Consider the following 26518-nt stretch of genomic DNA (forward strand, 5'->3'; position numbering starts at 1 on the left):
CTACACAAAGGGGAAGTGTGACACTATTTTTGTATCGAATTACGGCCTGTCCCAGTTCAGGTGGGACTCACCAACATCAACCGTGGCCTCAGTTATAACAATCAACAACGTCGGCATTCGACCATTTAGTTTTTCCCAATTGAATTCAGCAACAATTTTTTTTTAAGTTTACAAACTAATTCAGATAACAATGACATTGCTGAAGCGCGGGGCCCCTTCAAGCGCGGGGCCTATGGCGACCGCCCCGTTCGCCACCCCCTAACGCCGGCTCTGCGTAGGCCTATGTATAATGTAAATTCCTGAACAAACAAAATTACCACAGCCATTCCATCCAGTATAATGTAAATTCCTGAACAAAACAAAATTACCACAGCCATTCCATCCAGTATAATGTAAATTCCTGAACAAAACAAAATTACCACAGCCATTCCATCCAGTATAATGTAAATTCCTGAACAAACAAAATTACCACAGCCATTCCATCCAGTATAATGTAAATTCCTGAACAAAACAAAATTACCACAGCCATTCCATCCAGTATAATGTAAATTCCTGAACAAACAAAATTACCACAGCCATTCCATCCAGTATAATGTAAATTCCTGAACAAAACAAAATTACCACAGCCATTCCATCCAGTATAATGTAAATTCCTGAACAAACAAAATTACCACAGCTATTCCATCCAGTATAATGTAAATTCCTGAACAAAACAAAATTACCACAGCCATTCCATCCAGTATAATGTAAATTCCTGAACAAAACAAAATTACCACAGCCATTCCATCCAGTATAATGTAAATTCCTGAACAAACAAAATTACCACAGCCATTCCATCCAGTATAATGTAAATTCCTGAACAAAACAAAATTACCACAGCCATTCCATCCAGTATAATGTAAATTCCTGAACAAACAAAATTACCACAGCTATTCCATCCAGTATAATGTAAATTCCTGAACAAAACAAAATTACCACAGCCATTCCATCCAGTATAATGTAAATTCCTGAACAAAACAAAATTACCACAGCCATTCCATCCAGTATAATGTAAATTCCTGAACAAACAAAATTACCATAGCCATTCCATCCAGTATAATGTAAATTCCTGAACAAAACAAAATTACCACAGCCATTCCATCCAGTATAATGTAAATTCCTGAACAAACAAAATTACCATAGCTATTCCATCCAGTATAATGTAAATTCCTCCTGCCAGCTGGAATTGTGTCAGCATAATGTCCCCTGGTTTGTACTGGATCAGCTTCCCCCTGCCCTGTCAACACCAAATAGTTTCATCATGATGTCAACATCAAATATTGTTTCATCGTGATGTCAACACCAAATAGTTTCATCATGATGTCAACATCAAATATTATCTCATCATGATGTCAACATCAAATATTATCTCATCATGATGTCAACATCAAATATTATCTCATGATGTCAACATCAAATAGTTTCATCATGATGTCAACATCAAATATTGTTTCATTGACGATGTCAACATCAAATATTGTTTTATTGTGTTAACATCAAATATTGTTTCATTGACATGTCAACATCAAATAGTTTCATCATGATGTCAACATCAAATATTGTTTCATCGTGATGTCAACATCAAATAGTTTCATCATGATGTCAACATCAAATATTGTTTCATCAACATGTCAACATCAAATATTGTTTCATCAAGATGTCAACATCAAATATTGTTTTATCGTGATGTCAACATCAAATATTGTTTCATCAAGATGTCATCATCAAATATTGTTTTATCATGTCAACATCAAATATTATCTCATGATGTCAACATCAAATATTGTTTTATCAAGATGTCAACATCAAATATTGTTTCATCATGATGCCACCCACATGTCAACATCAAAACATTGTATTTTGACTATGGTGACAGAAAAAAAACCCATGAAACTAACTATGATTTCACCCTCAGATGAGACAAAATAGACAGTGAGAGTGATGTCATCAAGAGCTGCCATTCAACTGACCAGAATAAAATGAAACAAGTCTGTACTCTCTTTGATCCAGGGAATGTTGTGTATGATTTGGTTATTGGTTGCTGGGTACACCAAATGATGGCTTCCTGATAATCTGTTCAGTTTCAACAAAATTTTCTGGAAACATGTTTTCAGGAAATCAAATGTTAGGCAAATATGTTTTCAGGAAATCAAATGTTAGGCAAATATATAAGTTTGGCAAATTTCTTAGAAAATTTTTTTGTAAAGATTAAGACATAGTCATTGTACCATTCTGACCAGCACATTCCTAAAGCTGTACCATTCTGACCAGCACATTTCTAAAGCTGTACCATTCTGAACAGCACATTTCTAAAGCTGTACCATTCTGACCAGCACATTCCTAAAGCTGTACCATTCTGAACAGCACATGCCTAAAGCTGTACCATCCTGAACACAACTCACCTTTTCTAAAGCTGTACCATTCTGAACAGCACATTTCTAAAGCTGTACCATCCTGAACACAACTCACCTTTTCTAAAGCTGTACCATCCTGAACACAACTCACCTTTTCTAAAGCTGTACCATCCTGAACACAACTCACCTTTTCTAAAGCTGTACCATCCTGTCCACTGACATCTTTCTCATGAATGTGCTTCCTAAGTTTCTTCAATTGACTTTTTAAAATAATGCGTGCAGCTTGTCTTGTCTTGGCACTTCTAGTCACTGTTGGATGCTGGATCTGTAAAAAACCTAATTAACAGCAACACCTAATTACTAACCTTACAAGCAACAACACCTAATTACTAACCTAACAACACCTAATTACTAACCTAACAAGACTTATTAATAACCTAACAGCAACACCTAATTACTAACCTTACAAGCAACAACACCTAATTACTAACCTAATAACACCTAATTACTAACCTAACAAGACTTATTAATAACCTAATAACAAAACCTAATTACTACCTCAATAACAAAACCTAATTACTAACCTAACAACACCTAATTACTACTTTAATAACAAAACCTAGTTACTAACCTAATAAACAACACCTAATGCATTACCCATCAGAAAAGGTGTATACTTTTGCACACTTGACTTTTAACCATTTCTTTTTCCAAGTTAAAATAAAAATATTTTTACTATTCTATAATATTTGTAATTTGGCACATTATTCCTACATTAAAGAATTTTTTTTTCGAATTTTGAAATTTGCTATGGTAAAAAATTAATGCTAAATTTACTGGTATTTTGCCATACAAAAAGTATCAATGGTTCTATGTAAATAGGCCAGTAAACAAACAAGAACCCTGAAGTAGGCCAGTAAACAACAACCAGAAGTAGGCCAGTAAACAAGAACCCTGAAGTAGGCCAGTAAACAACAACCAGAAGTAGGCCAGTAAACAAGAACCCTGAAGTAGGCCAGTAAACAAGAACCCTGAAGTAGGCCAGTAAACAAGAACCCTGAAGTAGGCCAGTAAACAACAACCAGATCTAAGTCAGTAAACAACAACCAGAAGTAGGCCAGTAAACAAGAACCCTGAAGTAGGCCAGTAAACAAGAACCCTGAAGTAGGCCAGTAAACAACAACCAGATGTAGGCCAGTAAACAACAACCAGATGTAGGCCAGTAAACAACAACCAGAAGTAGGCCAGTAAACAACAACCAGAAGTAGGCCAGTAAACAACAACCAGATGTAGGCCAGTAAACAAGAACCCTGAAGTAGGCCAGTAAACAACAACCAGATGTAGGCCAGTAAACAAGAACCCTGAAGTAGGCCAGTAAACAAGAACCCTGAAGTAGGCCAGTAAACAAGAACCCTGAAGTAGGCCAGTAAACAACAACCAGATGTAGGCCAGTAAACAAGAACCCTGAAGTAGGCCAGTAAACAACAACCAGAAGTAGGCCAGTAAACAAGAGCCCTGAGTGAATGTGTTTACCCAACAATCTGATGGTCTCCAGTTTGTGTTGCTTGCATATGAGCTTGTACTTGTGTAGAATATCAGCTGGGATGTCCATCTGGATGTAGTCCAGGTACCTCATCACCTCCTGGCGTCCTCTAATGTAGCCACAGCCTACCTCATAGCCCTCAGATAAAATTTTGCTCACACCCTTCTCACACAACTCCAGCAGTACTTTGATCCAGGCCTGCAACACACAGGCACTACTTTAAGCCTACAACACACAGGCACTACTTTAAGCCTGCAACACACAGGCACTACTTTAAGCATACAACACACAGGAACTACTTTAAGCCTGCAACACACAGACACTACTTTTATCCAGGCCTGCAACACACAGGAACTACTTTAATCTAAGCCTGCAACACACAGGCACTACTTTAAGCCTGCAACACACAGGCACTACTTTAAGCCTGCAACACACAGGCACTACTTTAAGCCTACAACACACAGGCACTACTTTAAACCTGCAACACACAGGCACTACTTTAAGCATACAACACACAGGCACTACTTTAAGCCTGCAACACACAGGAACTACTTTAAGCCTGCAACACACAGGCACTACTTTAAGCCTACAACACACAGGCACTACTTTAAGCATACAACACACAGGCACTACTTTAAGCCTGCAACACACAGACACTACTTTAAGCCTGCAACACACAGGCACTACTTTAAGCCTGCAACACACAGGCACTACTTTAAACCTACAACACACAGGCACTACTTTAAGCCTGCAACACACAGGAACTACTTTAAGCCTGCAACACACAGGCACTACTTTAAGCCTGCAACACACAGGCACTACTTTAAGCCTGCAACACACAGGAACTACTTTAAGCCTGCAACACACAGGCACTACTTTAAGCATACAACACACAGGCACTACTTTAAGCCTGCAACACACAGGAACTACTTTAAGCCTGCAACACACAGGAACTACTTTAAGCCTGCAACACACAGGCACTACTTTAAGCCTGCAACACACAGGAACTACTTTAAGCCTACAACACACAGGCACTACTTTAAGCCTGCAACACACAGGCACTACTTTAAGCCTGCAACACACAGGAACTACTTTAAACCTACAACACACAGGCACTACTTTAAGCCTGCAACACACAGGCACTACTTTAAGCATACAACACACAGGCACTACTTTTATCCAGGCCTGCAACACACAGGAACTACTTTAATCTAAGCCTGCAACACACAGGAACTACTTTAAGCCTACAACACACAGGCACTACTTTAAGCCTGCAACACACAGGCACTACTTTAAGCCTGCAACACACAGGCACTACTTTAAACCTACAACACACAGGCACTACTTTAAGCCTGCAACACACAGGAACTACTTTAAACCTACAACACACAGGCACTACTTTAAGCCTGCAACACACAGGCACTACTTTAAGCCTGCAACACACAGGCACTACTTTAAGCCTGCAACACACAGGCACTACTTTAAACCTGCAACACACAGGCACTACTTTAAGCCTGCAACACACAGACACTACTTTTATCCAGGCCTGCAACACACAGGAACTACTTTAATCTAAGCCTGCAACACACAGGAACTACTTTAAGCCTACAACACACAGGCACTACTTTAAGCCTACAACACACAGGAACTACTTTAAGCCTGCAACACACAGGCACTACTTTAAGCCTGCAACACACAGACACTACTTTAAAACTGCAACACACAGGAACTACTTTAAGCCTGCAACACACAGACACTACTTTAAGCCTGCAACACACAGGCACTACTTTAAGCCTGCAATACACAGGCACTACTTTGATCCAGGCCTGCAATTAGTACAAATTACTACACACTGTACAAAGTATTAGATTTGCATGGCCTTGAGCACACTAGCTATAGAATAGCATTGATAAAATAGAAGCCCACATACACAAAGCCTTGTTTAAAAAAAAATGTCAGACAACTTACTGGACACACTTCTCCTACTTGCAAAATGCGTAGAAATCTTGAGAGGATAAAAGTGGTCCTGATGACAGAAAACAAAGGTTTGGCCGAGGACAAGATGCTCATGGCAAGAATGTCAGCAATGCCAACCGGAATAATGATGAGAATGATGCCTTCCCAGATACTCATCTTTCTAGTCAAGCCGTACTGTAAGGAAAATTTCAAGCTGGTAAAGACAGGTGCTAGAGTAAGATATGCTTCTTCAATTACATGTCCTACTAATGAATGTCCAACACATGACTAAATATCCAGCACATGACTCAATGCCCTGGACATGACTAAATGTCCAACACATGACTAAATGTCCATCACATGACTAAATGTCCAGCACATGACTAAATGTCCAGCACATGACTAAATGTCCAGCACATGACTAAATGTCCATCACATGACTAAATGTCCATCACATGACTAAATGTTCATCACATGATTAAATGTCCATCACATGAATTAATGTCCAGCACATGACTAAATGTCTTGGACATGACTAAATGTCCTAGACATGACTAAATGACCTGGACATGACTCAATGCCCTGGACATGACTAATGTCCAGCACATGACTAAATGTCCAACACATGACTAAATGTCCAACACATGACTAAATATCCATCACATGACTAAATGTCCTGGACATCACTAAAGGTACATCACATGACTAAATGTCCAACACATGACTAAATGTCCAACACATGACTAAATATCCAGCACATGACTAAATGTCCATCACATGACTAATGTCCAGCACATGTCTTGGACATGACTAAATGTCCTGGACATGACTAAATGTCCTGGACATGACTCAATGCCCTGGACATGACTAATGTCCAGCACATGACTAAATGTCTTGGACATGACTAAATGTCTTGGACATGACTAAATGTCCTGGACATGACTAAATGTCCTGGACATGACTCAATGCCCTGGACATGACTAATGTCCAGCACATGACTAAATGTCCTGGACATGACTAAATGTCCTGGACATGACTAAATGTCCTGGACATGACTCAATGCCCTGGACATGACTAATGTCCAGCACATGACTAAATGTCTTGGACATGACTAAATGTCCTGGACATGACTAAATGTCCTGGACATGACTCAATGCCCTGGACATGACTAATGTCCAGCACATGACTAAATGTCCTGGACATGACTAAATGTCCTGGACATGACTCAATGCCCTGGACATGACTAATGTCCAGCACATGACTAAATGTCTTGGACATGACTAAATGTCCTGGACATGACACAATGTCCTGGACATGACACAATGTCCTGGACATGACACAATGTCCTGGACATGACACAATGTCCTGGACTTAATTAAAAGTCCTGTGTTTGAAGCACTCCTGTACAAGCCAGCATAAACAGCCAGCCATGCCAATAAACTGACCTTGATGATAAAGATGAGCAGATGAATGGCAATATAGGTGACATTGTACCATATGAAGACAGATCTGGGTATGGTGTTCACCAGGAACATCTCATCAGTCAGATGCACCATGCTCAGAGTCACGTCCAGGTAGTGTAAACAAATGACAAAAACTCGCAGGAAACTACTCAAAGTCTTTGCTCGGTTTCTCAAGAAGATTTGTTCACTGAGTTTACTCCATAGCTCACGTCGCTAGTCAAATTAAAAACATGGGCTCAGATAAACCAGGTCCAAACATGGGCTCAGGAAACAATATATATACAAATATTTCTACATGTATGGTCAGCACCTTTTAAAGGGTGTAAAAAAACTGTCTTAAATGCAACACATTATGACATAAAACTTCTTACAAGAACATTAGAAAACTAAAATATTACCATTTTTTGATAATAATGTGGTACTGTCAAAACTGATGCAATTTTAGTAGGAAAAATTAACCTGAAATAAATTAATATCCTTGATTTATGTAGGTTTTACTGTGATTTATGTAGGTTTTACTGTGATGTATGTAGGTTTTACTGTGATTTATGTAGGTTTTACTGCGATTTATGTAGGTTTTACTGATATATGTAGGTTTTACTATGATATATGTAGGTTTTACTGTGATTTATGTAGGTTTTACTGTGATTTATGTAGGTTTTACTGTGATTTATGTAGGTTTTACTTTGATTTATGTAGGTTTTACTGTGATATATGTAGGTTTTACTGTGATTTATGTAGGTTTTACTGTGATTTATGTAGGTTTTACTGTGACAGCCATTAGTCACAAGTTATACAGAGAGTGTGGCAAGCCAGTTGCTGGATGAAATCTATCAAAGACTTAGTTTTATTTTTTTTCAATGATGTCAGATGCTGACCAGGATACCTTGTCAACTCACTCACCAGCCGTTCCCCCACCTCCTTTCCAGTTGTCAGAATACTTATTTAAATTTTATAGACTAGACAGCACACAACATGTATTCTCTGGATAGCCTACAACATGTATATTTTACCACTTTTCCATCCTCTTAAAGAAATGTAGCACTGGGGCTGCATAAGAAAGAGTGGCCAAACTTACAAATTTCCTTTGACTAGAGCCTGCCTGGACCAAGACAGTGTGGGGCAGTAAGAGAGGCCAAACTTACGAATTTCCTTTGACTAAAGCCTGCCTGGACCAAGACAGTGTGGGGCAGTAAGAGAGGCCAAACTTACGTATTTCCTTTGACTAAAGCCTGCCTGGACCAAGACAGTGTGGGGCAGCAAGAGAGGCCAAACTTACGAATTTCCTTTGACTAAAGCCTGCCTGGACCAAGACAGTGTGGGGCAGCAAGAGAGGCCAAACTTACGAATTTCCTTTGACTAAAGCCTGCCTGGACCAAGACAGTGTGGGGCAGCAAGAGAGGCCAAACTTACAAATTTCCTTTGACTAAAGCCTGCCTGGACCAAGACAGTGTGGGGCAGCAAGAGAGGCCAAACTTACAAATTTCCTTTGACTAAAGCCTGCCTGGACCAAGACAGTGTAGGGCAGCAAGAGAGGCCAAACTTACGAATTTCCTTTGACTAAAGCCTGCCTGGACCAAGACAGTGTAGGGCAGCAAGAGAGGCCAAACTTACGAATTTCCTTTGACTAAAGCCTGCCTGGACCAAGATAGTGTGGGGCAGCATAAGAAAGAGAGGCCAAACTTACAAATTTCCTTTGACTAAAGCCTGCCTGGACCAAGACAGTGTGGGGCAGCAAGAGAGGCCAAACTTACAAATTTCCTTTGACTAAAGCCTGCCTGGACCAAGACAGTGTGGGGCAGCAAGAGAGGCCAAACTTACAAATTTCCTTTGACTAAAGCCTGCCTGGACCAAGACAGTGTGGGGCAGTAAGAGAGGCCAAACTTACAAATTTCCTTTGACTAAAGCCTGCCTGGACCAAGACAGTGTGGGGCAGCAAGAGAGGCCAAACTTAGAATTTCCTTTGACTAAAGCCTGCCTGGACCAAGAGAGTGTGGGGCAGCAAGAGAGGCCAAACTTACGAATTTCCTTTGACTAAAGCCTGCCTGGACCAAGACAGTGTGGGGCAGCAAGAGAGGCCAAACTTACAAATTTCCTTTGACTAAAGCCTGCCTGGACCAAGAGAGTGTGGGGCAGCAAGAGAGGCCAAACTTACGAATTTCCTTTGACTAAAGCCTGCCTGGACCAAGACAGTGTGGGGCAGCATAAGAAAGAGAGGCCAAACTTACAAATTTCCTTTGACTAAAGCCTGCCTGGACCAAGACAGTGTGGGGCAGCAAGAGAGGCCAAACTTACAAATTTCCTTTGACTAAAGCCTGCTTGGACCAAGACAGTGTGGGGCAGCAAGAGAGGCCAAACTTACAAATTTCCTTTGACTAAAGCCTGCCTGGACCAAGACAGTGTGGGGCAGCATAAGAAAGAGAGGCCAAACTTACAAATTTCCTTTGACTAAAGCCTGCCTGGACCAAGACAGTGTGGGGCAGCAAGAGAGGCCAAACTTACGAATTTCCTTTGACTAAAGCCTGCCTGGACCAAGAGAGTGTCCCCTTGATGGAGTGACGTGACATCAGCCCTTCTTCGAATTGCTTGAAATAGGAGCACTGTAAATAGACATCTACTTGTGTTGTTAGTTAAACTTGTAACAGCTACATGAGAACTTTAATCATTTATAATACACTAGCAACATATAACCCGCGCTACACAGGCTTTGGGAAATATATACAGTTTTCAATTATATGCCTGTGTAAATATGGACGGTATAGAAAATATATTTAACGCTAATCTTAACCACAACCTCAACCACAAACCCAAACATAATTATAAACAGACACATCTCCCAATCCCATTAACTATTCCTCTAATTATCCCTTACCCTTTTACTATAATTGCCCTATCATTATTCTTATCCCTTATCCCCTTTCTTGTCCCTTTCCCTTATCCCTATCCTTGTCTATTATTATAACTATCTCTAGCCCTATCCCTATTTAAACATATCTGTTTCCCTATCTCTTTCCCGGGACCCAGATGGGACAAATGGCTTAAAGGGCACTGTCTATATTTAACAAATTAGACTTGCCTGAATGGGACAAATGGCTTAAAGGGCACAGTCTATATTTAACAAATTAGGCTTGCCTGAATGGGACAAATGGCTTAAAGGGCACAGTCTATATTTAACAAATTACACTTGCCTGAATGGGACAAATGGCTTAAAGGGCACAGTCTATATTTAACAAATTAGACTTGCACCACGCTGCACAGGTACCAAACAATTAGCACCACATTTATATTAAAAAAACTATGAAGGAAATGGGGTCATTAGTAATAATAGTAGTAAAATAAAATAATTAGTAAACAATACAGCTTTGTAAGGTTTTTAAATAAAAAAAAAAAAGTAAAACCTGATATCTAATTATAGCAGCATTTTAAATTATGTAAATATCTAATATCATTTTATTCTCAGCCCCGTTTCTATTCCAGAAAGATAAATAAATACTAATAAGGTCTATAAATAAGACACTAAATTGCACTTGTGATGACCGTGGCACAGAATATTTAAGTTATGTAGACCTAAAATGAAGGATAAGAGGTCGCCTGTATGGATTATACAAATATTTAAAAATTGAAAAGTGTTTGAATCTTCATGTAGTTTAGCTAGATAGTGCGCGATGACCTTCCTTTTGTTATAATCCTCAAGTGTAGCAAAAATTAATCAAATCGGTGCATGCGTTTAGATTTCTACACCTTACAATGAATTAGCTATTGAATCACTTCTCTGTGCATACAAACAAGTGAGATAAGCAAACTTCAGTTTTGTCTGGAAGTGGTTGTGGGTGATGGTTAAACTGACCTTCATCATAGTAGTTTGTGGCTAATGGTTAAACTGACCTTCATCATAGTAGGTTGTAGCTAATGGTTAAACTGACCTTCATCATAGTAGTTTGTGGCTAATGGTTAAACTGACCTTCATCATAGTAGGTTGTAGCTAATGGTTAAACTGACCTTCATCATAGTAGTTTGTGGCTAATGGTTAAACTGACCTTCATCATAGTAAGTTGTGGCTAATGGTTAAACTGACCTTCATCATAGTAGTTTGTGGCTAATGGTTAAACTGACCTTCATCATAGTAGTTTGTGGCTAATGGTTAAACTGACCTTCATCATAGTAGGTTGTAGCTAATGGTTAAACTGACCTTCATCATAGTAGTTTGTGGCTAATGGTTAAACTGACCTTCATCATAGTAGGTTGTAGCTAATGGTTAAACTGACCTTCATCATAGTAGTTTGTGGCTAATGGTTAAACTGACCTTCATCATAGTAGTTTGTGGCTAATGGTTAAACTGACCTTCATCATAGTAGGTTGTAGCTAATGGTTAAACTGACCTTCATCATAGTAGTTTGTGGCTAATGGTTAAACTGACCTTCATCATAGTAGGTTGTGGCTAATGGTTAAACTGACCTTCATCATAGTAAGTTGTGGCTAATGGTTAAACTGACCTTCATCATAGTAAGTTGTGGCTAATGGTTAAACTGACCTTCATCATAGTAAGTTGTGGGTAATGGTTAAACTGACCTTCATCATAGTAGGTTGTGGGTAATGGTTAAACTGACCTTCATCATATGTTGTGGGTAATGGTTAAACTGACCTTCATCATAGTAAGTTGTGGCTAATGGTTAAACTGACCTTCATCATAGTAGGTTGTGGGTAATGGTTAAACTGACCTTCATCATAGTAAGTTGTGGCTAATGGTTAAACTGACCTTCATCATAGTAAGTTGTGGCTAATGGTTAAACTGACCTTCATCATAGTAGGTTGTGGGTAATGGTTAAACTGACCTTCATCATAGTAGGTTGTGGGTAATGGTTAAACTGACCTTCATCATAGTAGGTTGTGGGTAATGGTTAAACTGACCTTCATCATATGTTGTGGCTAATGGTTAAACTGACCTTCATCATATGTTGTGGCTAATGGTTAAACTGACCTTCATCATAGTAAGTTGTGGCTAATGGTTAAACTGACCTTCATCATAGTAGGTTGTGGGTAATGGTTAAACTGACCTTCATCATATGTTGTGGCTAATGGTTAAACTGACCTTCATCATAGTAGGTTGTGGGTAATGGTTAAACTGACCTTCATCATAGTAAGTTGTGGCTAATGGTTAAACTGACCTTCATCATAGTAGGTTGTGGGTAATGGTTAAACTGACCTTCATCATAGTAGGTTGTGGGTAATGGTTAAACTGACCTTCATCATAGTAAGTTGTGGGTAATGGTTAAACTGACCTTCATCATAGTAAGTTGTGGCTAATGGTTAAACTGACCTTCATCATAGTAAGTTGTGGCTAATGGTTAAACTGACCTTCATCATAGTAGGTTGTGGGTAATGGTTAAACTGACCTTCATCATATGTTGTGGCTAATGGTTAAACTGACCTTCATCATAGTAGGTTGTGGGTAATGGTTAAACTGACCTTCATCATAGTAAGTTGTGGCTAATGGTTAAACTGACCTTCATCATAGTAGGTTGTGGGTAATGGTTAAACTGACCTTCATCATAGTAGGTTGTGGGTAATGGTTAAACTGACCTTCATCATAGTAAGTTGTGGGTAATGGTTAAACTGACCTTCATCATAGTAAGTTGTGGCTAATGGTTAAACTGACCTTCATCATAGTAGGTTGTGGGTAATGGTTAAACTGACCTTCATCATAGTAGGTTGTGGGTAATGGTTAAACTGACCTTCATCATAGTAGGTTGTGGGTAATGGTTAAACTGACCTTCATCATATGTTGTGGCTAATGGTTAAACTGACCTTCATCATAGTAGGTTGTGGGTAATGGTTAAACTGACCTTCATCATAGTAGGTTGTGGGTAATGGTTAAACTGACCTTCATCATATGTTGTGGCTAATGGTTAAACTGACCTTCATCATAGTAGGTTGTGGGTAATGGTTAAACTGACCTTCATCATATGTTGTGGCTAATGGTTAAACTGACCTTCATCATAGTAGGTTGTGGGTAATGGTTAAACTGACCTTCATCATAGTAGGTTGTGGCTAATGGTTAAACTGACCTTCATCATAGTAAGTTGTGGGTAATGGTTAAACTGACCTTCATCATAGTAAGTTGTGGGTAATGGTTAAACTGACCTTCATCATAGTAAGTTGTGGCTAATGGTTAAACTGACCTTCATCATAGTAGGTTGTGGGTAATGGTTAAACTGACCTTCATCATATGTTGTGGCTAATGGTTAAACTGACCTTCATCATAGTAGGTTGTGGGTAATGGTTAAACTGACCTTCATCATAGTAAGTTGTGGGTAATGGTTAAACTGACCTTCATCATAGTAGGTTGTAGGTAATGGTTAAACTGACCTTCATCATAGTAAGTTGTGGGTAATGGTTAAACTGACCTTCATCATAGTAAGTTGTGGGTAATGGTTAAACTGACCTTCATCATAGTAAGTTGTGGGTAATGGTTAAACTGACCTTCATCATAGTAGGTTGTAGGTAATGGTTAAACTGACCTTCATCATAGTAAGTTGTGGGTAATGGTTAAACTGACCTTCATCATAGTAAGTTGTGGGTAATGGTTAAACTGACCTTCATCATAGTAAGTTGTGGGTAATGGTTAAACTGACCTTCATCATAGTAAGTTGTGGGTAATGGTTAAACTGACCTTCATCATAGTAGGTTGTGGGTAATGGTTAAACTGACCTTCATCATAGTAAGTTGTGGGTAATGGTTAAACTGACCTTCATCATAGTAGGTTGTGGGTAATGGTTAAACTGACCTTCATCATAGTAAGTTGTGGGTAATGGTTAAACTGACCTTCATCATAGTAAGTTGTGGGTAATGATTAAACTGACCTTCATCATAGTAAGTTGTGGGTAATGGTTAAACTGACCTTCATCATAGTAAGTTGTGGGTAATGGTTAAACTGACCTTCATCATAGTAAGTTGTGGGTAATGGTTAAACTGACCTTCATCATAGTAGGTTGTGGCTAATGGTTAAACTGACCTTCATCATAGTAGGTTGTGGGTAATGGTTAAACTGACCTTCATCATAGTAAGTTGTGGGTAATGGTTAAACTGACCTTCATCATAGTAAGTTGTGGGTAATGATTAAACTGACCTTCATCATAGTAAGTTGTGGGTAATGGTTAAACTGACCTTCATCATAGTAAGTTGTGGGTAATGGTTAAACTGACCTTCATCATAGTAAGTTGTGGCTAATGGTTAAACTGACCTTCATCATATGTTGTGGGTAATGATTAAACTGACCTTCATCATAGTAAGTTGTGGGTAATGGTTAAACTGACCTTCATCATAGTAAGTTGTGGGTAATGGTTAAACTGACCTTCATCATAGTAAGTTGTGGCTAATGGTTAAACTGACCTTCATCATATGTTGTGGGTAATGATTAAACTGACCTTCATCATAGTAAGTTGTGGGTAATGGTTAAACTGACCTTCATCATAGTAAGTTGTGGGTAATGGTTAAACTGACCTTCATCATAGTAGGTTGTAGGTAATGGTTAAACTGACCTTCATCATAGTAGGTTGTGGGTAATGGTTAAACTGACCTTCATCATAGTAAGTTGTGGGTAATGGTTAAACTGACCTTCATCATAGTAGGTTGTGGGTAATGGTTAAACTGACCTTCATCATAGTAAGTTGTGGGTAATGGTTAAACTGACCTTCATCATAGTAGGTTGTAGGTAATGGTTAAACTGACCTTCATCATAGTAAGTTGTGGGTAATGGTTAAACTGACCTTCATCATAGTAGGTTGTGGGTAATGGTTAAACTGACCTTCATCATAGTAAGTTGTGGGTAATGGTTAAACTGACCTTCATCATAGTAGGTTGTGGGTAATGGTTAAACTGACCTTCATCATATGTTGTGGGTAATGGTTAAACTGACCTTCATCATAGTAGGTTGTGGGTAATGGTTAAACTGACCTTCATCATAGTAGTTTGTGGCTAATGGTTAAACTGACCTTCATCATAGTAGGTTGTGGGTAATGGTTAAACTGACCTTCATCATAGTAAGTTGTGGCTAATGGTTAAACTGACCTTCATCATAGTAAGTTGTGGGTAATGGTTAAACTGACCTTCATCATAGGTTGTAGCTAATGGTTAAACTGACCTTCATCATAGGTTGTAGCTAATGGTTAAACTGACCTTCATCATATGTTGTGGGTAATGGTTAAACTGACCTTCATCATATGTTGTGGCTAATGGTTAAACTGACCTTCATCATAGTAAGTTGTGGCTAATGGTTAAACTGACCTTCATCATAGTAAGTTGTGGGTAATGGTTAAACTGACCTTCATCATATGTTGTGGGTAATGGTTAAACTGACCTTCATCATATGTTGTGGGTAATGGTTAAACTGACCTTCATCATAGTAGGTTGTGGGTAATGGTTAAACTGACCTTCATCATAGTAAGTTGTGGCTAATGGTTAAACTGACCTTCATCATATGTTGTGGGTAATGGTTAAACTGACCTTCATCATAGTAGGTTGTGGCTAATGGTTAAACTGACCTTCATCATAGTAGGTTGTGGGTAATGGTTAAACTGACCTTCATCATATGTTGTGGGTAATGGTTAAACTGACCTACATCATAGTAGGTTGTGGGTAATGGTTAAACTGACCTTCATCATAGTAGGTTGTGGCTAATGGTTAAACTGACCTTCATCATAGTAGGTTGTGGGTAATGGTTAAACTGACCTTCATCATAGTAAGTTGTGGGTAATGGTTAAACTGACCTTCATCATAGTAAGTTGTGGGTAATGGTTAAACTGACCTTCATCATATGTTGTGGGTAATGGTTAAACTGACCTTCATCATAGTAGGTTGTGGCTAATGGTTAAACTGACCTTCATCATAGTAGGTTGTGGGTAATGGTTAAACTGACCTTCATCATATGTTGTGGGTAATGGTTAAACTGACCTACATCATAGTAGGTTGTGGGTAATGGTTAAACTGACCTTCATCATATGTTGTGGCTAATGGTTAAACTGACCTTCATCATAGTAGGTTGTGGCTAATGGTTAAACTGACCTTCATCATAGTAGGTTGTGGGTAATGGTTAAACTGACCTTCATCATAGTAGGTTGTGGGTAATGGTTAAACTGACCTTCATCATAGTAAGTTGTGGGTAATGGTTAAACTGACCTTCATCATAGTAAGTTGTGGGTAATGGTTAAACTGACCTTCATCATAGTAGGTTGTGGCTAATGGTTAAACTGACCTTCATCATAGTAGGTTGTGGGTAATGGTTAAACTGACCTTCATCATATGTTGTGGGTAATGGTTAAACTGACCTACATCATAGTAGGTTGTGGCTAATGGTTAAACTGACCTTCATCATAGTAGGTTGTGGGTAATGGTTAAACTGACCTTCATCATAGTAGGTTGTGGGTAATGGTTAAACTGACCTTCATCATAGTAGGTTGTGGCTAATGGTTAAACTGACCTTCATCATAGTAGGTTGTGGCTAATGGTTAAACTGACCTTCATCATAGTAAGTTGTGGCTAATGGTTAAACTGACCTTCATCATAGTAAGTTGTGGCTAATGGTTAAACTGACCTTCATCATAGTAGGTTGTGGGTAATGGTTAAACTGACCTTCATCATATGTTGTGGCTAATGGTTAAACTGACCTTCATCATATGTTGTGGCTAATGGTTAAACTGACCTTCATCATATGTTGTGGGTAATGGTTAAACTGACCTTCATCATAGTAAGTTGTGGGTAATGGTTAAACTGACCTTCATCATAGTAAGTTGTGGGTAATGGTTAAACTAACCTTCATCATAGGTTGTGGGTAATGGTTAAACTGACCTTCATCATAGGTTGTAGCTAATGGTTAAACTGACCTTCATCATAGGTTGTAGCTAATGGTTAAACTGACCTTCATCATATGTTGTGGGTAATGGTTAAACTGACCTTCATCATAGTAAGTTGTGGCTAATGGTTAAACTGACCTTCATCATAGTAAGTTGTGGCTAATGGTTAAACTGACCTTCATCATATGTTGTGGGTAATGGTTAAACTGACCTTCATCATAGTAGGTTGTGGGTAATGGTTAAACTGACCTTCATCATAGGTTGTGGCAAATGGTTTAACTGACCTTCATCATAGTAAGTTGTGGCTAATGGTTAAACTGACCTTCATCATAGTAAGTTGTGGCTAATGGTTAAACTGACCTTCATCATAGTAAGTTGTGGCTAATGGTTAAACTGACCTTCATCATATGTTGTGGGTAATGGTTAAACTGACCTTCATCATAGTAGGTTGTGGGTAATGGTTAAACTGACCTTCATCATAGGTTGTGGCAAATGGTTTAACTGACCTTCATCATAGTAAGTTGTGGCTAATGGTTAAACTGACCTTCATCATAGTAAGTTGTGGCTAATGGTTAAACTGACCTTCATCATAGTAGGTTGTGGGTAATGGTTAAACTGACCTTCATCATAGTAGGTTGTGGGTAATGGTTAAACTGACCTTCATCATAGTAGGTTGTGGCTAATGGTTAAACTGACCTTCATCATAGTAAGTTGTGGGTAATGGTTAAACTGACCTTCATCATAGTAGGTTGTGGCTAATGGTTAAACTGACCTTCATCATAGTAGGTTGTGGCTAATGGTTAAACTGACCTTCATCATATGTTGTGGGTAATGGTTAAACTGACCTTCATCATATGTTGTGGCTAATGGTTAAACTGACCTTCATCATAGTAGGTTGTGGGTAATGGTTAAACTGACCTTCATCATATGTTGTGGGTAATGGTTAAACTGACCTTCATCATATGTTGTGGCTAATGGTTAAACTGACCTTCATCATAGTAGGTTGTGGCTAATGGTTAAACTGACCTTCATCATAGTAGGTTGTGGGTAATGGTTAAACTGACCTTCATCATATGTTGTGGCTAATGGTTAAACTGACCTTCATCATATGTTGTGGCTAATGGTTAAACTGACCTTCATCATATGTTGTGGGTAATGGTTAAACTGACCTTCATCATAGTAAGTTGTGGGTAATGGTTAAACTGACCTTCATCATAGTAAGTTGTGGGTAATGGTTAAACTAACCTTCATCATAGGTTGTGGGTAATGGTTAAACTGACCTTCATCATAGGTTGTAGCTAATGGTTAAACTGACCTTCATCATAGGTTGTAGCTAATGGTTAAACTGACCTTCATCATATGTTGTGGGTAATGGTTAAACTGACCTTCATCATAGTAAGTTGTGGCTAATGGTTAAACTGACCTTCATCATAGTAAGTTGTGGCTAATGGTTAAACTGACCTTCATCATATGTTGTGGGTAATGGTTAAACTGACCTTCATCATAGTAGGTTGTGGGTAATGGTTAAACTGACCTTCATCATAGGTTGTGGCAAATGGTTTAACTGACCTTCATCATAGTAAGTTGTGGCTAATGGTTAAACTGACCTTCATCATAGTAAGTTGTGGCTAATGGTTAAACTGACCTTCATCATAGTAAGTTGTGGCTAATGGTTAAACTGACCTTCATCATATGTTGTGGGTAATGGTTAAACTGACCTTCATCATAGTAGGTTGTGGGTAATGGTTAAACTGACCTTCATCATAGGTTGTGGCAAATGGTTTAACTGACCTTCATCATAGTAAGTTGTGGCTAATGGTTAAACTGACCTTCATCATAGTAAGTTGTGGCTAATGGTTAAACTGACCTTCATCATAGTAGGTTGTGGGTAATGGTTAAACTGACCTTCATCATAGTAGGTTGTGGGTAATGGTTAAACTGACCTTCATCATAGTAGGTTGTGGCTAATGGTTAAACTGACCTTCATCATAGTAAGTTGTGGGTAATGGTTAAACTGACCTTCATCATAGTAGGTTGTGGCTAATGGTTAAACTGACCTTCATCATAGTAGGTTGTGGCTAATGGTTAAACTGACCTTCATCATATGTTGTGGGTAATGGTTAAACTGACCTTCATCATATGTTGTGGCTAATGGTTAAACTGACCTTCATCATAGTAGGTTGTGGGTAATGGTTAAACTGACCTTCATCATATGTTGTGGGTAATGGTTAAACTGACCTTCATCATATGTTGTGGCTAATGGTTAAACTGACCTTCATCATAGTAGGTTGTGGGTAATGGTTAAACTGACCTTCATCATAGTAAGTTGTGGGTAATGGTTTAACTGACCTTCATCATAGTAAGTTGTGGGTAATGGTTAAACTGACCTTCATCATAGTAGGTTGTGGGTAATGGTTAAACTGACCTTCATCATAGGTTGTGGGTAATGGTTAAACTGACCTTCATCATAGTAAGTTGTGGCTAATGGTTAAACTGACCTTCATCATATGTTGTGGCTAATGGTTAAACTGACCTTCATCATATGTTGTGGCTAATGGTTAAACTGACCTTCATCATATGTTGTGGCTAATGGTTAAACTGACCTTCATCATAGTAGGTTGTGGGTAATGGTTAAACTGACCTTCATCATATGTTGTGGCTAATGGTTAAACTGACCTTCATCATATGTTGTGGCTAATGGTTAAACTGACCTTCATCATAGTAAGTTGTGGGTAATGGTTAAACTGACCTTCATCATAGTAAGTTGTGGGTAATGGTTAAACTGACCTTCATCATAGTAGGTTGTGGCTAATGGTTAAACTGACCTTCATCATATGTTGTGGCTAATGGTTAAACTGACCTTCATCATATGTTGTGGCTAATGGTTAAACTGACCTTCATCATATGTTGTGGCTAATGGTTAAACTGACCTTCATCATATGTTGTGGCTAATGGTTAAACTGACCTTCATCATAGTAGGTTGTGGCTAATGGTTAAACTGACCTTCATCATAGTAAGTTGTGGGTAATGGTTAAACTGACCTTCATCATAGTAAGTTGTGGGTAATGGTTAAACTGACCTTCATCATAGTAGGTTGTGGCTAATGGTTAAACTGACCTTCATCATATGTTGTGGCTAATGGTTAAACTGACCTTCATCATATGTTGTGGCTAATGGTTAAACTGACCTTCATCATATGTTGTGGCTAATGGTTAAACTGACCTTCATCATATGTTGTGGCTAATGGTTAAACTGACCTTCATCATATGTTGTGGCTAATGGTTAAACTGACCTTCATCATATGTTGTGGGTAATGGTTAAACTAACCTTCATCATATGTTGTGGCTAATGGTTAAACTGACCTTCATCATATGTTGTGGCTAATGGTTAAACTGACCTTCATCATATGTTGTGGGTAATGGTTAAACTGACCTTCATCATAGTAAGTTGTGGCTAATGGTTAAACTGACCTTCATCATAGTAAGAATTCGTTCAATGGCTTGCTTGTCCACATTATCATTTTGTTGATTTTTTTGTTTTTCACCAATTAACTGAAAAAGTGTATTTTTTTTACCAATTAACTCTAATAGACTGGGGTAAACACTGGGTCTAGGCAGGCAACTGACCTGTACAGCCCTGTACTTGGGTGGGGTAAACACTGGGTCTAGGCAGGCAACTGACCTGTACAGCCCTGTACTTGGGTAAACACTGGGTCTAGGCAGGCAACTGACCTGTACAGCCCTGTACTTGGGTGGGGTAAACACTGGGTCTAGGCAGGCAACTGACCTGTACAGCCCTGTACTTGGGTAAACACTGGGTCTAGGCAGGCAACTGACCTGTACAGCCCTGTACTTGGGTAAACACTGGGTCTAGGCAGGCAACTGACCTGTACAGCCCTGTACTTGGGTAAACACTGGGTCTAGGCAGGCAACTGACCTGTACAGCCCTGTACTTGGGTAAACACTGGGTCTAGCCAGGCAACTGACCTGTACAGCCCTGTACTTGGGTGGGGTAAACTCTGGGTCTAGGCAGGCAACTGACCTGTACAGCCCTGTACTTGGGTGGGGTAAACACTGGGTCTAGGCAGGCAACTGACCTGTACAGCCCTGTACTTGGGTAAACACTGGGTCTAGGCAGGCAACTGACCTGTACAGCCCTGTACTTGGGTGGGGTAAACACTGGGTCTAGGCAGGCAACTGACCTGTACAGCCCTGTACTTGGGTGGGGTAAACACTGGGTCTAGGCAGGCAACTGACCTGTACAGCCCTGTACTTGGGTGGGGTAAACACTGGGTCTAGGCAGGCAACTGACCTGTACAGCCCTGTACTTGGGTAAACACTGGGTCTAGGCAGGCAACTGACCTGTACAGCCCTGTACTTGGGTAAACACTGGGTCTAGGCAGGCAACTGACCTGTACAGCCCTGTACTTGGGTGGGGTAAACACTGGGTCTAGGCAGGCAACTGACCTGTACAGCCCTGTACTTGGGTAAACACTGGGTCTAGGCAGGCAACTGACCTGTACAGCCCTGTACTTGGGTAAACACTGGGTCTAGGCAGGCAACTGACCTGTACAGCCCTGTACTTGGGTGGGGTAAACACTGGGTCTAGGCAGGCAACTGACCTGTACAGCCCTGTACTTGGGTGGGGTAAACACTGGGTCTAGGCAGGCAACTGACCTGTACAGCCCTGTACTTGGGTGGGGTAAACACTGGGTCTAGGCAGGCAACTGACCTGTACAGCCCTGTACTTGGGTAAACACTGGGTCGAGGCAGGCAACTGACCTGTACAGCCCTGTACTTGGGTAAACACTGGGTCTAGACAGGCAACTGACCTGTACAGCCCTGTACTTGGGTAAACACTGGGTCTAGCCAGGCAACTGACCTGTACAGCCCTGTACTTGGGTAAACACTGGGTCTAGGCAGGCAACTGACCTGTACAGCCCTGTACTTGGGTGGGGTAAACACTGGGTCTAGGCAGACAACTGACCTGTACAGCCCTGTACTTGGGTAAACACTGGGTCTAGGCAGGCAACTGACCTGTACAGCCCTGTACTTGGGTGGGGTAAACACTGGGTCTAGGCAGGCAACTGACCTGTACAGCCCTGTACTTGGGTAAACACTGGGTCTAGGCAGGCAACTGACCTGTACAGCCCTGTACTTGGGTAAACACTGGGTCTAGGCAGGCAACTGACCTGTACAGCCCTGTACTTGGGTGGGGTAAACACTGGGTCTAGGCAGGCAACTGACCTGTACAGCCCTGTACTTGGGTGGGGTAAACACTGGGTCTAGGCAGGCAACTGACCTGTACAGCCCTGTACTTGTGTAAACACTGGGTCTAGGCAGGCAACTGACCTGTACAGCCCTGTACTTGGGTGGGGTAAACACTGGGTCTAGGCAGGCAACTGACCTGTACAGCCCTGTACTTGGGTGGGGTAAACACTGGGTCTAGGCAGGCAACTGACCTGTACAGCCCTGTACTTGGGTGGGGTAAACACTGGGTCTAGGCAGGCAACTGACCTGTACAGCCCTGTACTTGGGTGGGGTAAACACTGGGTCTAGGCAGGCAACTGACCTGTACAGCCCTGTACTTGGGTGGGGTAAACACTGGGTCTAGGCAGGCAACTGACCTGTACAGCCCTGTACTTGGGTGGGGTAAACACTGGGTCTAGGCAGGCAACTGACCTGTACAGCCCTGTACTTGGGTAAACACTGGGTCTAGGCAGGCAACTGACCTGTACAGCCCTGTACTTGGGTAAACACTGGGTCTAGGCAGGCAACTGACCTGTACAGCCCTGTACTTGGGTGGGGTAAACACTGGGTCTAGGCAGGCAACTGACCTGTACAGCCCTGTACTTGGGTGGGGTAAACACTGGGTCTAGGCAGGCAACTGACCTGTACAGCCCTGTACTTGGGTAAACACTGGGTCTAGGCAGGCAACTGACCTGTACAGCCCTGTACTTGGGTAAACACTGGGTCTAGGCAGGCAACTGACCTGTACAGCCCTGTACTTGGGTAAACACTGGGTCTAGGCAGGCAACTGACCTGTACAGCCCTGTACTTGTGTAAACACTGGGTCTAGGCAGGCAACTGACCTGTACAGCCCTGTACTTGGGTAAACACTGGGTCTAGGCAGGCAACTGACCTGTACAGCCCTGTACTTGGGTAAACACTGGGTCTAGGCAGGCAACTGACCTGTACAGCCCTGTACTTGGGTGGGGTAAACACTGGGTCTAGGCAGGCAACTGACCTGTACAGCCCTGTACTTGGGTGGGGTAAACACTGGGTCTAGGCAGGCAACTGACCTGTACAGCCCTGTACTTGGGTAAACACTGGGTCTAGGCAGGCAACTGACCTGTACAGCCCTGTACTTGGGTGGGGTAAACACTGGGTCTAGGCAGGCAACTGACCTGTACAGCCCTGTACTTGGGTGGGGTAAACACTGGGTCTAGGCAGGCAACTGACCTGTACAGCCCTGTACTTGGGTGGGGTAAACACTGGGTCTAGGCAGGCAACTGACCTGTACAGCCCTGTACTTGGGTGGGGTAAACACTGGGTCTAGGCAGACAACTGACCTGTACAGCCCTGTACTTGGGTGGGGTAAACACTGGGTCTAGGCAGGCAACTGACCTGTACAGCCCTGTACTTGGGTGGGGTAAACACTGGGTCTAGGCAGGCAACTGACCTGTACAGCCCTGTACTTGGGTGGGGTAAACACTGGGTCTAGGCAGGCAACTGACCTGTACAGCCCTGTACTTGGGTAAACACTGGGTCTAGGCAGACAACTGACCTGTACAGCCCTGTACTTGGGTAAACACTGGGTCTAGGCAGGCAACTGACCTGTACAGCCCTGTACTTGGGTGGGGTAAACACTGGGTCTAGGCAGGTAACTGACCTGTACAGCCCTGTACTTGGGTAAACACTGGGTCTAGGCAGACAACTGACCTGTACAGCCCTGTACTTGGGTGGGGTAAACACTGGGTCTAGGCAGACAACTGACCTGTACAGCCCTGTACTTGGGTGGGGTAAACACTGGGTCTAGGCAGGTAACTGACCTGTACAGCCCTGTACTTGGGTAAACACTGGGTCTAGGCAGACAACTGACCTGTACAGCCCTGTACTTGGGTGGGGTGAAGAGAGGGTGTTGAAGCTGTGTAAACTTCTCAACCACTTGCCAGTCTGCATCTGCGATAAATCTGAAATCATCCAGGTTCAGTTGAAATAGCTTGTGAAAATCCAGTTTACAACAGCTGATTTATTAACTCTTGAGAATAAAACAAGAGCTTATAATAAAGAGTTAACAGATTAAAATAAATACTTTTTAATAGGTTAGAACAGAAGTGTTGTAAGAAAAGAATGGTAAGGATAGGACAGAAAAAAGACTCGCTAGCATCTCACTTATGGTGATGTTTGAACATGGTGATTGTGTACAGCCTCAGGTTATCCAGCATGGCCAATGTTCTTTGAAATATCCAATACTTAGATTCCTTCTGCTCCGCTAAAACTAAAGGAAAAACAAGGATATGAAATAGCTGCTACTATTTTAAGATGGTTGGTGTTGTTAAGACATACTTACATTTATTTTATTCATATATCTAGATATATCTATCTAAAAATATAGATGGGAAGTGGATATATCGGCCAGTGATAGAGGAAATAAGCAACATGCTTGCCTCCTCTCACATCTGGTCCCTATATTTCTATTTATATGCATACATATCTTTAGAAAGTTTCAACATAGTGTATATGTGTGAGCGGCTGGAGTGTGTTTATCTGTTATTATAATTATTTGTAACTAAGAAGGCGAATGTCGCTTTTTATGTTCCTTTGAGGATTGTTGTGGTTTTTAGTTAAGTAGTCCGCTATTATGGCGCTGATATGATTTCGATTTTACAATGGTTTGTAGCCTGGTTAATGTGTCTTGTTTATATTTTAATGTTATTATTTATGCAAACTTTGTTTTGGATTGTTGCTCCACTTTGCTTTATGTCCTGAATGTTACTTATTATTGTATTAGGGACTATTTTCTTGTGCGTAGCATTGGTTTCTTTGTTCGTAGTATTGGTTTCTTTGTTCGTGAATGTGGTGTGTCGACATGGAGGGACATTCTGCTGGAATGTTGAGGCCTGTGTGTTGAAGAGTTTCTGTGTCATGTTTATGTGGTGTATGGACAGTGGTCCGAAATTGGGTGTTTTGTTCCGTTGAGTTCTGTTTTGTATGTCTCCAGTGTTCTGTTTTACCTAAATTCTAGTTTGTTCGTAAGCTTGGTTCCATATTTATTTTGTTAAATAAATTTTATTATATTGTTTAAGTTTTTGTTTTATTTTTAGTAGTTTTATTATTTAGACTAAGGTTAGGTTATTAACCAGTCTGGGTTTATCCGGGCTTGCACTGACCGGACAGTAGTTAGTTAGATAAGCCTAGGGAAGGGTAGGATAGATTTTAAGAAGGTATCCCCCCCCTAGCAGGGCTTACATATGTTTTGAAATTTAAGGAGAGGCTTGTTTTATTTAATACATTGTTGTTTTCAACAATGTTTCAAGTTCAAGCACTGTGCGACAGAATCAATAGTGTAGCAGCTATTGAGTAGAGGTTTCGTGTATAAAACCTGTATTAACTGTAGGTTTTTTTTTATATTAGCGCAAATGGCATTAATTTTCAATGCATTATATTTAACTTAGGGTAAGGGGTTAGGGGTTAAACTAGGAGCTTGGCTTAGGGTTAAGGTAAAGGGTTTGGGGTAGTCTAAGAAAATAACAATAATGATTTTTTTTCAGAACAAATTTTAAGAATTTGAAATGAATAAATGAAATAAGTATCTTTTGATGCTTAGATTGATGTTTTATGTACAAGTGTTTCAGTTTTTCCTCAGACAATTTCGTCATACTGTAGAGGAAATGCACAAGGTGATTATATCCTCTGACATCCTGTCAAGGTAATAAATACTGTGCTTATTTCTTCTCAACTGTAAGAGGATAAATATAGCCTCCACCAGATGTGAGAGAATCTAATCACCTTGTGTACTTCCTTACAAATAATCTCAAGCACAAAAGATATTAGGACACAGTATCTCAGGACAAATGATATTATGAACAAATGATCTCTGAAAAAATAATGAAAGCAATTAGGTGCACCTACCGTCATATCTGATCACAATGTTTGTCATGGTTGAATTGACCAAAAAGGAGAGAACTATCTGTCCAAGCACCACAATGTACATCTAAAAAACAAATGTGTTATACAGTGGCAGTGTTAGGTAAACATGATGTTTTACTGTGGCAGTGTTAGGTAAACACAATGTTTTACTGTGGCAGTGTTA

The 26518-nt window shown here is 40.5% G+C and overlaps 1 protein-coding gene across 5 annotated transcripts in view; it reads right to left on the reverse strand.

Annotated features, from left to right (window-relative positions):
* The window catches only part of LOC131937370 (sodium/hydrogen exchanger 10), a 63010-nt gene that overhangs the window by 26851 nt on the left and 9641 nt on the right, over positions 1 to 26518 (reverse strand). For 3 of the 5 annotated variants that reach the window (XM_059294746.1, XM_059294745.1, XM_059294749.1), the window contains exons 10-21: positions 26338 to 26419; positions 24598 to 24703; positions 24305 to 24395; positions 20674 to 20754; positions 9858 to 9955; positions 7754 to 7814; positions 7338 to 7568; positions 5905 to 6087; positions 3927 to 4134; positions 2581 to 2729; positions 2010 to 2135; positions 1178 to 1276 (exon numbers count right to left, since the gene is read on the reverse strand). In XM_059294746.1, coding sequence (XP_059150729.1) covers positions 1178 to 1276; positions 2010 to 2135; positions 2581 to 2729; positions 3927 to 4134; positions 5905 to 6087; positions 7338 to 7568; positions 7754 to 7814; positions 9858 to 9955; positions 20674 to 20754; positions 24305 to 24395; positions 24598 to 24703; positions 26338 to 26419 — 1515 coding nt within the window. The remainder of the gene's footprint in view (positions 1 to 1177; positions 1277 to 2009; positions 2136 to 2580; positions 2730 to 3926; positions 4135 to 5904; positions 6088 to 7337; positions 7569 to 7753; positions 7815 to 9857; positions 9956 to 20673; positions 20755 to 24304; positions 24396 to 24597; positions 24704 to 26337; positions 26420 to 26518) is intronic. The other 2 variants (XM_059294748.1, XM_059294747.1) reach the window with 2 other exon arrangements.

The sequence above is a fragment of the Physella acuta genome, unplaced genomic scaffold, assembly GCF_028476545.2.
Source record: "Physella acuta isolate Inbredline_101_S28 unplaced genomic scaffold, ASM2847654v3 ptg000208l, whole genome shotgun sequence".
In the NCBI taxonomy this organism is placed as follows: Eukaryota; Metazoa; Mollusca; class Gastropoda; family Physidae; genus Physella; species Physella acuta.